General features: G+C 40.9%; 1 protein-coding gene across 1 annotated transcript in view; it reads left to right on the plus strand.

The window, feature by feature from the left end:
- PLCL1 (phospholipase C like 1 (inactive)) overlaps window positions 1–15,535 on the plus strand; it is a 179,502-nt gene that overhangs the window by 128,997 nt on the left and 34,970 nt on the right. The window contains exons 2-3 of the mRNA XM_086897064.1: window positions 10,572–13,043; window positions 15,219–15,422. Coding sequence (XP_086753190.1) covers window positions 10,572–13,043; window positions 15,219–15,422 — 2,676 coding nt within the window. The remainder of the gene's footprint in view (window positions 1–10,571; window positions 13,044–15,218; window positions 15,423–15,535) is intronic.

The raw sequence follows: 15,535 nt of genomic DNA on the forward strand, positions 1-15,535 counted from the left end.
TGGTTTAGTAATGGGGCCTGTGTCGTTCTGTCCTCGAGAAAGCAAATACCGAATTTGGACCTCTTAACACAAAAAGCTTCCCCAAACCCCTGGCCCAGCTGCTCCTGTCCCCACTGCTAGACCCCCTTTTCTGCCATGTGTCCTCCCCAGGTGAGAGGTTGGATGAAGACCCTGGCAGAAGCTGCCTTTTCTCCCAAGGTACTGAGATTTGTGTGTCAGCAATGTTTTTGAGTCTTGTGGAAACCACGAGACAAATGCAGAGCAGATAGTGTTTCCTCAGGATCTTCCTGGGCTTCTGAGCTGAGCTAGAAGCCAGGAGGTTCCCACTCTTCTTTCTGCAAATCCAACATTTTTCTTCTTGCTCAACATTTTCTAAATGTTGCAAATGTCCTAAACTATTGGAGATTTGAGCTGTTACTTTCTCCACATAAGTGCTAAGTTATGTTGCAGCTGAAGTGTAGTTATACTGTGGTTAGAGTTCAAATTTTTTTCTGAAACCCCTATAGCCACTAAATCATAACATTTAAACTGTAAAAATGCATGTATAAAACCCAAGGATTTGTAATACCCAGGCATGCACATAGTTTAATTCTAAGATAAAAGATTTATTATTATTTAGCAAATATATATTTATATGACCAGGATAAAACTACATTATAATTACATTCCTTTATTTAAAAAAAAAAAACCAAAAACAAAACCGAATGAGTAACTGGACTTTTTTCTCCCTAAGATATGGGCTCTGGGAAATAGAAGAGTTTTGCCCTTCAAGGGAGATAATTTTGAAGGAATGCGATTAAAAATTGTAGCGCATCTCCATAGCAAATCAATTATTCTTTAAATAAATTGGATGTTTATGATGCTGCAGTTTTCAGCTTATCAAGGTGCTTGTAACCTGCCTAATTTACTGCTTATTTTGATGAGTAATAAAAACAGACTGTGTCTGCATTGGTAAAAATTTGGAATATGCCTACTGATGGGAGTCACATAATAAGATTTAATGAGGCTAGCACACCTGTTTCTTGAATACTTCTTTCCTTTCTACTAATGGAGAAATCTGTGTTTTGCTTGTAAGGGAGATGCTTAATTTGTCATACCGTTGCTAAGTGCAAATCATTGTTTCACTTGTATGTTGTTCTCAGCCCTGCCAACTCCTTTAGCAGTGAAAATGAGGGTGTTTAGATAGCACAAAGCAGAATTTCACTCCTTTATCATAGGTCAGATAAAACACTGCCTTGTCTTGCCCATATACTTCATATTCTGCTTTATGTATTTTATCTCAACCTATTTAATAATTCAGTTATGACTGACAATTGGAATTTTAAAAAAAATCCTGTTAAACTAGTTTCATTACCTGATTTTATTGATTTTTGTAACTTCATTGCTAATTTTAGGTATAGGGGCTGATCTGAATTGGCGTAAATGTGATTAATGAAGAAATAATTTAAGTTGATTAAAAAGGGTTTAAAATAATGTGATTAGCCTCTTGAGTTTTGTGTGGCTTATTGGATTACACATTTTATTCCTGGAGGACTGCTGCAAGATTCAGAATGAAATTAAACTGGTTACCCTATTTTGGGCCCCCAATGTTTGGTAATCTCTAGTGCCATGATACCAGACCAGAAGGCACAGTCCCATTCAACCATTTTTTTGGGAGAAAACACAGGATTTAATTTTTGAGTTAATACCGAAATAATCAGGCCAAAAAATAACACTGAAGTCTTGTTTGCTCTCCATTAAATAGGACTTAAATGAAATAATTTTTCATCTCATGAGACATCGTTTTGGAAGGAGTCAGGTACTGATGAAAAAAATGCTGAAGATCTCCAGCTATCCTTGGGAGATTGAGACCATTGTCAGTTTTGCTTTTCTTGTTTAAAGTCTTGGTTTGATTTTGAATGTGTTTATTTCCAGGATTTAAAAGAATGTACCACCAGATAGAACTGATCTTCAGATAATCTTTATATAATCATCTTCATAATCAATGATCCCTGTGGATCCCTTCCAGCTCAGAATATTCTATAATCAAAAATCTGTGACATTAATCCACATTTTGATTTTCTAGGGGAAATTTTTACAGAAATATAATTTGAAAGACTTCTTAAAGTACTTTGATTAAGGATTTAATTAAGCTACTCAATTGAAAGCATTACATTCTGAATAGAAGTGCCCAGATACCCCTTAATTAGGGCATGGGGTGTCTGTTAAGTTTTTCCTTATAGTAATGCACATTTTTATTAATACTAATATAATAATTATTAGTACAGACAATATGTGTATTAAACTAAAAGAATTTGTAATCCCTTACTTGAATGTGTTTTCCAAAATCTTCCTGATTCTTGTGGTACTTGTGAACTTTCTAATTTTCAAGGTAATTTCTAAATGGAGAGTATCGCATCGTGCACAAATACAATGATATTAGAAACTTTTATCCTGAGTAGATACTATGTTTATACAACCAAGTATATTGTTTTGTGTGTGATCTTTTTGTTATGTTCTGTGCTGATCATCTGCAATGACAAAGTTGGCTTTTTTTACCCAAAATTATTCTCTTGCATCAGAGTCCTGTAAATAAGTGTTGGCCCTTGTGTCTTTAGAATTATGACCTTGTATTTTGCTCCTTATTTGGAAAATACTTAATTTTTTATGTATTGCCTGTCAAGCAGTCTTTTGACTGCTGACTCACTTCTGTTATTCATCACTGTTGAAACTTGGCTTTTTATCATCTCCAGACTCCATGTGTATTGATTTTCTGCTTTCTTCCAGGTCACTCTAAAAATGCTAAATAGCACTGGACTAAAGAATGGGTCCCTGCAGGATCCCATTTGAAGCATTTCTTCATGATAAGTGTTTCCCATTTACTATTGCATTTGAAAGTTATAATTTATCTTGTGTTTGGTCCATTTAATGTCTTCTGAGTTTATTTTTATTGCTGTATCTTCTTAATCAAAATGTTATTTACTACCAAGTCAAATACATGGCAGAAACCATAATACGTTAGTCTATTACAATGACGTCATGAGTATCAACTAAACTTTTAATATCATAAAAGCATAAATATCAGGTTAGTCTGACAAGCTCTGTTTTCCATAATGTTGGAAATAGGCAATGCTAATCATCTTTTTAGTATTAATCAAATATTGTTTTAGCTTTTCCATGATTTTGGCAGTGAAAATTACCCACTCATAGAGCAGTGCAAATCAAGTATTTGTCGGTGTAATGAAGAGGAGACCAGTTGGGCATGTTTTTCCTTAGCCAGGTCTTTCTAAACTTATTTGGCTTTTCCTCCTAAGTTGCTACTAAGTTGCTTCTTTTTTTCTCTTAATTTTTATCTCAGATGCATTCAAAGGATGTTCAGATAACATCCTTAAAGGATGTAACAGAAAGAGGATTTTTACACTGGAATTCTCCTGGGAATGCTGCAGCCGAGTTCCCCTTTTTCCAGACCTTTCTGTTACTAGTTCTGCTTGAAGACAGAAAGTGTCTTTCCGTCTTTCTCAGATTTATATTCCCTGCAAGATGAGTTCAATCCATGTCCAAGGTGCCTTCGCAGGCTAAGAAGTATTAGAGCCTGTGAGCAACCCAAGCACTTGAAGATAACAGAGTATTTGGGAGTGGTAGTGGTTGGAGATATTACATCCAGTGAGCTAGGTCAGTCCCTCACAAGCTACAAGCCTCCTTCCAGCTGGGAGTAGATCTGGCACTTGGGGTGTCCTTAGTGAAGGGGCTTTTCCTCAGGGAGAATGGACGGTATCCATGAAAAACCTTTATCAGGTGGTGTCTTCTGTAGGCTTATATGGAGATGTGGTGTCTTTGTATTGGTGTCATACAGGAATCTGTTTCTCACTGTAGATATTGCTTAATGCATAAAGGGATAGCTACTTGAAATTGTGGAAAACAGTTGGATGAAACTCTAACAACAATGGCAGAAAGCTCTGTGAAGTGGTAGCCTCATTATAGCCTCTCATGTTCTTGTGTTCTTGGAAGCTTTTCAACCTTGGCTTCATGGCCCTACTTATAAAAAGAAGGGAAAAGTAGTAACTTCAGCATGGTATCATGCCAGAAAAGAAACCCTTCTTGCATTGTGTGCTTTTCATTTCCAAAAAGCATTTCCAGATGGAGTCTTTATGTGCTGCTGATTTTTTCTTTTGCTCTAATTTCTCATTTAGACAGCAAAGGTAAATCTTCTTCAAGGTAAAATTGAATAAATTTGGTAGTCGTTTAAAAAAGAAAATGAAAAAAGCAAGTACACAACAAAGCATTTTTTAAGCAGCAAATCATTTTGGTTCAGGTTTCCTGAAGATCTGCTCCAGACATTCTTTTGTATCTCCTTCCAGCCTTACACAATAGTACTTGAAAGAGTTCTTTAGTAATGGAGCAAAAGAGGAAATCAGACAAGCCATTATAGTCTTGCCTCCTCTTGAGCTTCTCCAGTGGGGATTCTTCAGCATCCCAGAATAGTTAAGCTATTGCCTTCACTCAGTCTTCCTGCCCTTGCAGTACCCATTTTGCAGGGTGACTTTTTCATGAGAAGCTGACCATAGTTATTATTACAGGTCTTGGTGACAGTCCAGTGCCCATAACCAGTGCTGTGGCAATCGTGGGGAGTTGAGGAAAGCCTGCTGTAAATACAGACATTACTCACTGTTCCCCAGGACACTCTTCTTTCCTGTGTCTGAGCTCCCTTAGTCCTTGTTCTCTGTGAATTATGGTAGTGCTGAGGCTTCTGCGTGGAGCTTGTGCTTGAGTTAAGATGCTGGTTAGTGACAACTTGCGGGCTTTGCAGACGTGCCAGTTGGGATTGTTTTGGTATTTGAAGAACTGTTGGACACTGTGTTCTGAAGCTGTTTCTCCTGTATGTGGCCATGCTGTATTTCTGGTTGGCCTTAAGTTTTCTGTTTATTCCATTACGTGTATAGCTCAGCTTTTAACAGTGCTTGTGTTAAATTTTGGGTCTGGTCTTTGTTCTCCATGTGCACAAAAATCCCTGAAATAGTAGGAATTTTGCCTTGAAGAGGCTACCCAAGGTTGATCTCACAGCAGTAATGTCTGCTCTTGCAATCTTCTGAGCTGTGTGTTAGCCCAAGTTTGACTGTCAGCATCCCCACAGCTGCCCACATCAGTAAGGTGTTTTGGCTGTTCAGTCCCTGTGCAGAGGTGCCTGCTTTGTGCTATGAGCTGTAAGTCTGGATGAACTTTGTAAGGCAACCTTTTCTTTGTTGACATGTGAGTAGTCACAGTGGGTATCTATCTGATACTTAGATCCTACAGGTCTTGCCAAGAGAGATTAGAGGGAGTTTAGCTCCTTAATTTGGTGTGATAGCAGGGGCTGTGAGAAAAGTTGATAAAATCTGTAGAATGGGCAGTCCAAGGATACTCTCTGAGGATGGCCAGAACATGGCTGAGATTTACATAAGGAAGCTTTGTGTGCTAATGATGAGCCCTGGCTTCCAGTGATCATTGGTACCTGTCCTAATCATGTGCTGGTACTGTGTTCAAGCCTTGATACAAATCTGATCAAGTGGGCTGAGCCTCACACGTGTATGAGTTCCAGTTGCAGCCCTGACCCAGGCTTCGACTTTGTGGTTTTTTGGATGGTTTATATAAATCTTCCCTGCTCTGGCTTGCTTCATTATAGAAAAATTACACTGTCATTTTTCATCCTTCTACACAGTGCTTTGAGTGCCATTAGTGACTCACTGACTTCTTTACTTTTTGTTTAAAGGTATATTTTCCCACCACAATTATAGTAAACCCTTAAGATTTTCAGAGACTGGGATTCTGTCTTTGTGTAACTGCAATATCCAGAAGCATCCCCCAAAAAATTATCCTGAAGAGCTAACTAGTTTCTCGTAGAAAACAAAAAAAATCAGGTGATCAGTTGGCCATTTAACCGGGTTATGTAGAGTTTCCAGAGCAGAGAGCTTTTAGGACTATTTATTACAGTCTATTTGTGAGGACAGTCTAAGCTGTCTATTACTGATAACTTAGTGCTAGGTTCAGGAGAAATATCAAAGATTAGAATCAAACTGGTGAAAATGCAAATTGTTTTTTTGAGAAATAGTTCTTAATCACACTTAAAGAGTTTATTGTCATGATTATTACTGAATTTCACATCCTTTCACAGGAGCTCTGCAGGTCTTTACGGGTTTTTGGTGTCTTTGGGTAGGTGATGGTTTTTTGCCTTTTTTATCCTCTTCATCAGAATCCTGGAAGACTGTCAATACTTTAGAGAGCCTTCAAGTAACTTAATTTCAGACAAATAATAATTCATGAACTTGACCTTTGTGTGCGGGTTTGCTATCTACTCTTATTACTGCCCTGGTTCCTAACTTCAGATGGGCAATTTATGGCCTATAGTTTTGACAAAGAGGGTGGGGTGAGGTGGAGAGTGTGTTTACTCTTTTTTTTTTTTTAATCCCACTTATTTATTTCTGTTAGCTCTTTGATTTAAACAGCAGAAGTTTGAGCAGTCAAAGGTCAGGGTGAATGGGGTGGAGTTTTCCCACAACTGCTGATGGCATAGTGATCCTACTGTTTATGTATCCAGTCTCTCTGACGAGGATGATGTGTTCAACAGGAGAGCTTCTCCTATTTTGGGAGTGTGCTTAGACTGGTCTTCTGAATCCCTCCTTTAGAAACATTTAGAAAATGCAAGCATGCAGTCAGGCCAGCACACAGATATGCCTCCTTGGTCCTTAATGATTTCAGAGCAGTGGTGCATATGCTGAAATCTAAGTGCATAATGATGTGGTCTTGTACTTGAGGTCTTGAGGTATTTTATGTAAGTGATATTATGCAGGCTCAGGAGCAGGAGGGAGATGGAGTCATCCTGTTAGATCACCTTACAGGGGATAATCAAACAACTGAAGGAAACCCTAGTTGTGAGTCACTTTGAAGAAAGTATCTTGCCTTGGAAACATAAGGTTTCCCATGTAAGTGGGCATTTCCTTTTTGTACTTTCACATTGCATGCAAACTGATCATGTTCTTTTCTGGGAAGAGTGCTTTGTAAAGAGCTTGGGTGTCTCAGGTAGGAAAGATCTTGGAGTGGAAAATCTACAAGTTAGTTCCTCATTTTCACATTGATGTAGATTTCTCTTTTTTAGCAAATATAATCTTTTTTTTTTTTTTTTTTTTCCATCTTTCACTGCCACTATAAATTCAGTTCCATTGGTACAGGTGACTGAGGGTAAAGGGCAGTCCTAGGCCAGTTACTGTCCTGTTATCTAGGCAAGGCATCTTGGAGAAAGATAGTCTTTTCAGCTCCAAGATTCAGGACTGCATCTCATTGTGCTTTCTGATTGCTTTGGTTAATGAAGAGGAACAAGTGCTCTTGCATGGGTGAACACTGAGGAGAGGTTTTTTGATAACTTGCAGTGGGAATCTTCTTGGCAGGTAGCACAAGAGAGCAGGTTTCTTATTTATCCATGTAAGATGTTGGCAGCTTTTAGTTTGCCAGGTGACCGTACTTGTTACTGTATTCAGTAAAATGGAGCAGCAGTTCAGCCACTGGAGACACTGCAGCACAGTATTCTTGGCTGGATGTCTTGTTTTAGAAGATGAATCTGTTGGAATTTGATTAAGGTAGAGATTTAAAGAAAGCAATAGCTGCTCTAAAATTAGAACACAAAGTCTGGAGTCTCAGGTGAACAAGCATAAGATCAGTGGGGAGACACAGGGTATCCAAATTGTCCTCTGCAGGCATTGATGTGAGTGGGGCTCTGTGGTGGGAGGACACTTCTTGAAGAAAATACTCCTCTGCTCCCTACAGTGGTTGCTGGGGATCTGTGGGTGTGTGGCCTGGCTAAACCATGGTGTCAGGATCCAGAATTGCTTGTTCGAGCATTAGGAGTGTGGTAATGCAAAGGCAAGTGCCTGGGCTGTCAGGCTGAGAAGACAACATTGGAGCTTACAGAAACACCTTTTGACTTTTTGCAAGACTGGAATAATTAGCTTCATGATTATTATGAAAACTTTCACATTATAGCTAAGGTAACAACTCTCACTTTGAAAGAACTGAGTATGGAGCTTCTAGTCTGGAGAGACCAAGAGAGGAAAAGCTGATGCAGTAATAAGCTCAGTTAGCAATTGCAATTTTGTGGGCTTTGTGTGTATTATACATTAGATGGAGGACATTGTTAGTACCAGTTAAAGTAATCCCATCAGTGTCAATATTACGTAAATCTTGTTAATTGTAGGCAATTAGTCTGTGGATTAGGCTTGAATTCTCTTCAGTTGATTGAAAGATAGGGGGGAAGTTCTACTCTGACATGAAGTAAGGTTGTACAATTCTGATGTTCCTTACATACCACTAAGTACAAAACCAGAAGTATCCATCAAAAATAGAAGCAGATAAAGATGACACAGAAGATAATCTAATCACCACCAAAATCCCTGAGGGGTTAAGACTGAGTGTTAAAAGGAAACTTTTGTTGTTTGTCCATGAGGTCAATTTTCTTCCCACCTGAATACCTGAAAAATGGCTGATTAATTCCCTGACTTACTTTGATCAAAATACACGGGCATCTTGAAACTAAAAATAAGTATCTGTATTTTATTTCAGAAAATAAAGTATTTCCATAACATTTGTGCCTCCCTCGTTAAGACAAAATGTCAGACCTGTAGATAAATCAGATAGGCTGCTCTGATGAAATTTCCTGGTCTGGCCCTGAGGAACCTCTGTCAAGGAATGAATCACTGCAGATTCCAAGGCCATTAATACACCTAACTATATGAGAAAAATAATCCTAATTAATCATCAATTTTAAATCTAAATTTTGCTCCTGTAAACATAAGGAAATAAAAAAGAAGAGGCTCTTCTAAAACCCATGGAGTAATCTGCTACATTTGTTTGTATTCATTAGCATCTACTGCCTGAAGATTTTCCTAGCCAAAGCTGTGTATTAAAACACAATATGTTAATGCAGGAACAGAATATTTTAGCATAAAACTGTAACTTAAAAAAGCAGCTGACCTGAGGCACTTGCTTTGTTGACTTTCTTCCTGTTTCTTTGAGACCCATTCTCATAATAAGTACTAAATAAATGGCAAGAGTAATTATTCTTGTCAGTGGAAGCCTCTGTACTAGTTTAATGAGAAATCTTTGTCATAAGAAGTTTAGAGGTCTTAATTTTGTTCTTCCCAGTAGATCCCATGCCTTTAAATTCAGTAGTTAGGGGCCTGGGGCTTTGGAAATATTTTGGATGTTATTAAATGAAGTGAGTGGATGACAACAGCAATTTTGTAGAAACATTCATACTGAATAATTTGCTGAAAGCATCTAAGCAGACATGCAGATGAAGAGTGGAGATACTTGGGAGCACCAAAACTCATGCTCTGTGGCTTGGGGAACTACACAAGGTCCTGTTCAGACAGTGCACAGCATCAAAGCACACAGATGGGTGGATGGAGGGCCCTTCTAGAGCAGGGCTTATAGGTAGAATTTGCAGAGGAATATGACCCAGTGGGGGTCTGAATGACACAGCAGATGAAGTGCAGCTGAGAGGAACCAGCTGCTGGGCTAGGGAAGGGAGGTCCAGGCTGCAGAGGATTTAGGAGCTGGTGTTTTGGTGTCTCAAAGCAGATTCCCAGAGGCTGTTGGGGAAGCTGGTGCCTGGTGCACATCTGATGTCTGGGCCTGAGGCAGCAGAGTGGAAGGCTGAGTGCTTAGACCCAGCACCAACATCTCCTTGCCTTGGGGCTCCTTTTCCATTCAAATTTCAGGCAGCTGAGGTCCCTTCAAGAACAGGAGGCAGAAAACTAAGGAAGTATTGCTAGTGGCTAGGGAAATAGGAGGGAAAGCAATTTTAACAAGTCTTTCACAATTAATTGCAGTCTTGAGTGATGTTTTAAAAATATTTTTGGTAGCTGTTGGATAGTTTACATACTAATGGGGTAGATGGAAATCATGCAGAGAAAAGAATGATTTATACTTTATAATTATTGTGAGATGTTTTGAATGGATAATATGCAGGGAAAGGTTCAAACTTAGTTGCTGCACTAACATTACAGACAGCTTTGCAGGGAGCTGGGTTTACATCCAGCAGCAAGAAGTAGTTGATACTGAAAAGACAATCACATGTCTGGCTGAGTATTTTCTCAAGAGGAGTTAGAATAGATATCCTAAAGACAAAGGCTTTGGATTTCTTGTCTGGCTGTCCATTTTCCTGCAGTGCTTTGTAGTTGTTGTACACAGAAATGACCAGAATAACTACTTCTCCAATCAAGTGGGGACACAAGAGTGTGATATATCTGCTTTGAAACTGGACACAACGTATACAACTGGATACTGCCTCCTCACAGTTGTAGCAAGTTGCTGAGATCTGGAAGACAGTTTAATAGCTGCAAATGTCACTCATGAAAACTTGCTATCTCTAATGGCCACAGTCAATCAAGTTGCTTTATAGCCCAGTAGGGAACTGAATCATGGGAAGGAATAAGAATGTTGTGTTTCAAAGTTCAGAAGAACATTAATTATCTTTACATAAATGTACCTTTTCTATTATTTATGCACTTGTGGAATGGCCAAAAAAAAGCATGCTAATTTTTTAAAATGTGATTATTCCACAGGATCCTTCAAACCAGAAGTGTGGAAGAAAGAAGACAGTGTCCTTCAGCAGCATGCCATCAGAGAAGAAAATAAGCAGTGCCAGCGACTGTATCAGCTTTATGCAGGCTGGGTGTGAACTGAAGAAAGTTCGTCCAAATTCTCGGATTTATAACCGTTTTTTTACTCTGGATCCTGACCTGCAGGCTCTTCGTTGGGAGCCTTCCAAGAAGGATCTGGACAAAGCCAAGCTTGATATTTCTGCTATAAAAGAAATCAGACTTGGGAAAAACACAGAAACATTCAGGAATAATGGACTTGCAGATCAGATTTCTGAGGACTGTGCGCTGTCAGTCATTCATGGTGAGAACTATGAGTCCCTTGACTTGGTTGCCAATTCAGCTGATGTGGCCAATATTTGGGTATCGGGATTAAGATATTTAGTTTCTCGTAGCAAACAACCCCTGGACTTGATGGAAAACAGCCATAATACCCCACGGTTTGCCTGGTTAAAAACTGTATTCGAAGCAGCAGATGTTGATGGCAATGGCATAATGTTAGAAGATACAGCTGTGGAGCTAATAAAGAATCTTAACCCCACCTTAAAGGAATCAAAGATTAGATTAAAATTTAAAGAAATTCAGAAGAGCAAGGAGAAACTGACAACACGAGTAACAAAAGAAGAGTTCTGTGAAGCGTTCAGTGAACTTTGCACAAGACCTGAAGTGTATTTCTTACTTGTGCAGATCTCCAAGAACAAAGAGTACCTGGATGCCAATGACCTCATGCTGTTTTTAGAGGCTGAGCAAGGAGTGACCCACATAACAGAAGAAATGTGTCTAGATATTATTCGCAGGTATGAGCTTTCTGAAGAAGGACGATTGAAAGGTTTTCTTGCGATTGATGGATTTACTCAATACTTACTGTCCTCAGAATGTGATATTTTTGACCCAGAGCACAAAAAAGTAGTCCAAGACATGACACAGCCTTTGTCACATTACTACATCAATGCATCCCACAATACATATCTAATAGAAGACCAGCTCAGGGGCCCGGCTGATATCAATGGTTATGTCAGAGCTTTAAAGATGAGCTGCCGGAGTATTGAGCTGGACGTCTGTGACGGCCCAGATAACGAACCCATTATTTGTAACCGCAACAACATGACATCGCCACTTGCCTTTCGAAATGTCATTGAAGTAATAAACAAACTGGCCTTCTTTGCCTCAGAATACCCTCTCATTCTGTGCTTGGGGAACCACTGCTCTGTACAGCAGCAGAAGGTGGTGGTGCAACACATGAAAAGAATCTTTGGAAACAAACTGTACACAGAGGCACCTTTATCCTCAGAAGCCTACCTCCCATCACCTGAGAAACTGAAAATGAAGATCATTGTGAAGGGGAAGAAACTGCCCTGTGACCAGGATGTATCAGAAGGAGAGGTCACAGATGAAGATGAAGAGGCTGAAATATCCCGAAGACTGTCAGAGGACTTCTCAAGGGAACCAAAGCTGATCTGGCTTTGCAGGGAGTTGTCTGACTTGGTGTCCCTATGCAAATCTATCCAGTACAAAGACTTTGAGACCTCCATGAAATCTCAGAATTACTGGGAAATGTGCTCCTTCAGTGAGGCAGAAGCCAGTCGGATTGCAAATGAATACCCTGAAGATTTTGTTAACTACAACAAAAAGTTTCTGTCCAGGGTGTACCCGAGTGCTATGAGGATAGACTCCAGTAACTTAAATCCTCAAGATTTTTGGAATTGTGGTTGCCAGATAGTGGCAATGAACTATCAGACCCCGGGGCCCATGATGGACCTACACACTGGTTGGTTTCTACAGAACGGGGGATGCGGGTACGTTCTCAGGCCTTCAGTGATGCGTGATGAAGTGTCTTACTTCAGCGCAAATACCAAGGGTATTGTTCCGGGGGTCTCCCCCCAGGTCCTACATGTCAAAATTATCAGTGGTCAGAATTTTCCAAAGCCCAAGGGTGCTTGTGCAAAAGGGGATGTCATAGACCCCTATGTCTGCATAGAAATACATGGGATTCCTGCAGACTGCACCGAACAAAGAACTAAAACTGTGCAGCAAAACAGTGATAACCCCATTTTTGATGAAAGCTTTGAGTTCCAGATCAATCTACCGGAACTGGCCATGATCCGCTTTGTTGTTTTAGATGATGACTACATTGGGGATGAGTTCATAGGACAGTACACCATCCCACTGGAGTGCTTACAGCCCGGATACAGGCACATCCCACTGCGCTCTTTTGTTGGTGATATCATGGAGCACGTAACCCTCTTTGTTCACATTGCAATAACCAACCGAAGTGGCGGCGGGAAGGCACAAAAGCGCAGCCTCTCGGTGAGGATAGGGAAGAAAGCAAGGGAGTACACCATGCTGAGGAACACTGGTCTCAAGACTATCGATGACATCTTCAAGCTGGCAGTGCATCCATTGCGAGAGGCTACTGACATGAGAGAAAATATGCAGGTATGAAACTTCCATTGTGTGCGTTGGTGTGTCCTGAACGTGGAAGCGAAAGTCCTAGTGTGAGCTGCTGCTAGGACAGCCTTGCTAAAGCTGGTGTAACTCCAGACCCACAGCTTTTGCCAACCTTTAAATGGACATTGGCAAGCTGATAGTCACAGGTGCTAATTAACAAGCAAACGTAGCAGTAGGCAGAAATGTTTTAAAAATCAGTATGCCCTCTCCAAACATGTTTTACTGGTTGATTTTTTTTCCTGAGAAAGCAGAATTGAGGGTACATTTGTGTCTTCTGCCACTGGTCGTAAGTACTATAATTTCCTTATTGGTTCTAGAAAACATCAACAAGGTTTTGGTTTGCTAATTGAGTGAGGGTTATGCTCTGAATTTTCTTTGGTTGAGTGTAAGAAGCAGTCAGTGGATGTGTCATTAAGGTCTTGTGTACCCCAAAGAAACCCACTGTGTAAAGAGCAGCATGTTTTCCCGAGTGTGTGCTGCCACTGTTTGCCCCAGGGCTGCAGATGTTCAACATAGGCACTGAATGCCACTTGGATTGCAGTTTCCTCTCTGCTGAATAGCTGTTTTGTCTTGGCTGGTTGCGGGCTGGCACAGACACCAGTGCCATGTCTTGGCTCAGAGGGTCTCCTGGCAGTCTGTCCCTGCACCCGTGCTGCTGCATGCAGCAGAGCCTGCTGCGGCCAGCAGCATCAGGGCCCAGGTGCACAGCACTGTGACAAGTGCTTGGGTTAGATCTTGGTGGTTGGCAGGGTGTGAAGTGGCACCAAAGCCAAACAAGAACGTCCCCAACGTTCTCTTCTGTGGTGGGAGCAACTGGAGGTTGATTAAAGGACAGCTCAGTTCAGAGCTTCAGGCACTGCCTAGAAACAAAACTGAGTAGCATTAAATAATGAGGGTTTTCTTAATAAATAGCTGGAATCAGCTGTAGCTATCTCCTTGGTAAAGATACAGAAACAGTTCATTTTTGTCTCAAAAACAGGAGAAAAATGCGCAGCACTTCACTGACCCCACTCTTCTGGATGGAGTCTAAAGTAAATGAAATGTTGACAGCTGGAAAAGTTTACCGAATGACATAAGCTTTAAATCACTCTCAAAGGAATAGTCTCAGCATATTTTTAAGAATGGGAAACTCTTCCCAGCCTTTCTTTTCCTTCATGCCTTGAAACTAACTAGTTTGAACTGCTGACTCCACCTTCTGTCTAGGTCAGGCACTATATATGAACTACATAAATGAAAATACTCTGAATTTGACTCAGGAACAGTATTAATGTGCCTTCCTAGCAAAAGTTCAGTAAAAGATCACGTTCTGGGGAATGCTGTGTAAAGACACAATTTTGGATTTAACTGCATGCGCTCATATTTAATTAATGAGAAAAGAACTTAGCCAGGCATTGTCTGATTATTGTTTTTTTTACAGCAAGTTGTGGGAGGAACATTTGCAAGGTATGGGTTGTTACAATACTCTTCCTTGGGATTTGTGCATCTTGGTCACGCCTTGTACAACTCAAGAAGCTAAATGATGGGTGCATGTCAGCTGTATGTCCTCTGACCTGATAAATAAGTCCTGGCATGTCAGTTTGGTTTGACCTGTATATCCGGTATTGATTTTCTTACATGTGACCTATGAAGGGGAAAGAGTGTTTGTATTTCTTTATGATGTGATAATGTAAGGCTGAAAACAAAGTGAGTTTTGCCTGCTTGCCTTTCCCATGGGAAATGCAAGGTCTGTCAAACTTGTTCTTGGAAGATGATAATGATGGGAGAACAAAGTGATTAGAGCATCAAAAGTGACTGGAGTCTAAGCAGTTGGGAAGAGAAATAATATTTTAAGCTGGTGGTTTAATATTCTGGGGACCAGAACTTGTCCCTGTTAGGGCTGGAATTGCAATACAAAGTAGCTGAAGAGCTAGCAGCTGGGATGCCTGAGCCTGGGAGAAAGCTGGAGCTGGCAGTAGGCTTTGGGACAGAGAATGGGACTAGCAGGGAATTCCTGTGGGAGATGGAATCCCGTGGTCCATGGAGGGCTCGGGGATGGTGAACAGCAGGATAACACTGCCTCCCATCAGAGGGGAGAAGAAGAAAGAGCTGTCAAGGCAATGGCAGGCAGGGGGGACTGAGTGGTGAGTGGCCACACGTGCTGAGGTGTTCGTGTTGCTTCCCCAGAACGCCATGGTGTCGGTGAAGGAGCTGTGTGGGCTGCCGCCCATCTCCAGCCTCAAGCAGTGCATCCTGACCCTGTCCTCGCGCCTCGTGAGCAGCGACAACACGCCCTCGGTGGCCCTTTGCATGAAGGACACCTTTCCTTACCTGGAGCCTCTGGGGACCGTGCCCGATGTGCAGAAAAAGGTGCTGGCAGCATATGACCTGGTAAGCGCTTCACACTGCTACCTCTGCCTTTCCCCGCTGTTGGGAGTGGGACAGGCTGTGCCCACTGGCTTTCACACGCCCAAATGTTCCAGTTAAATAAACAAGGCTCTTCA

Source organism: Cyanistes caeruleus, chromosome 7 (genome assembly GCF_971803275.1).
Source record: "Cyanistes caeruleus chromosome 7, bCyaCae1.hap1.1, whole genome shotgun sequence".
Taxonomy (NCBI): domain Eukaryota; kingdom Metazoa; phylum Chordata; class Aves; order Passeriformes; family Paridae; genus Cyanistes; species Cyanistes caeruleus.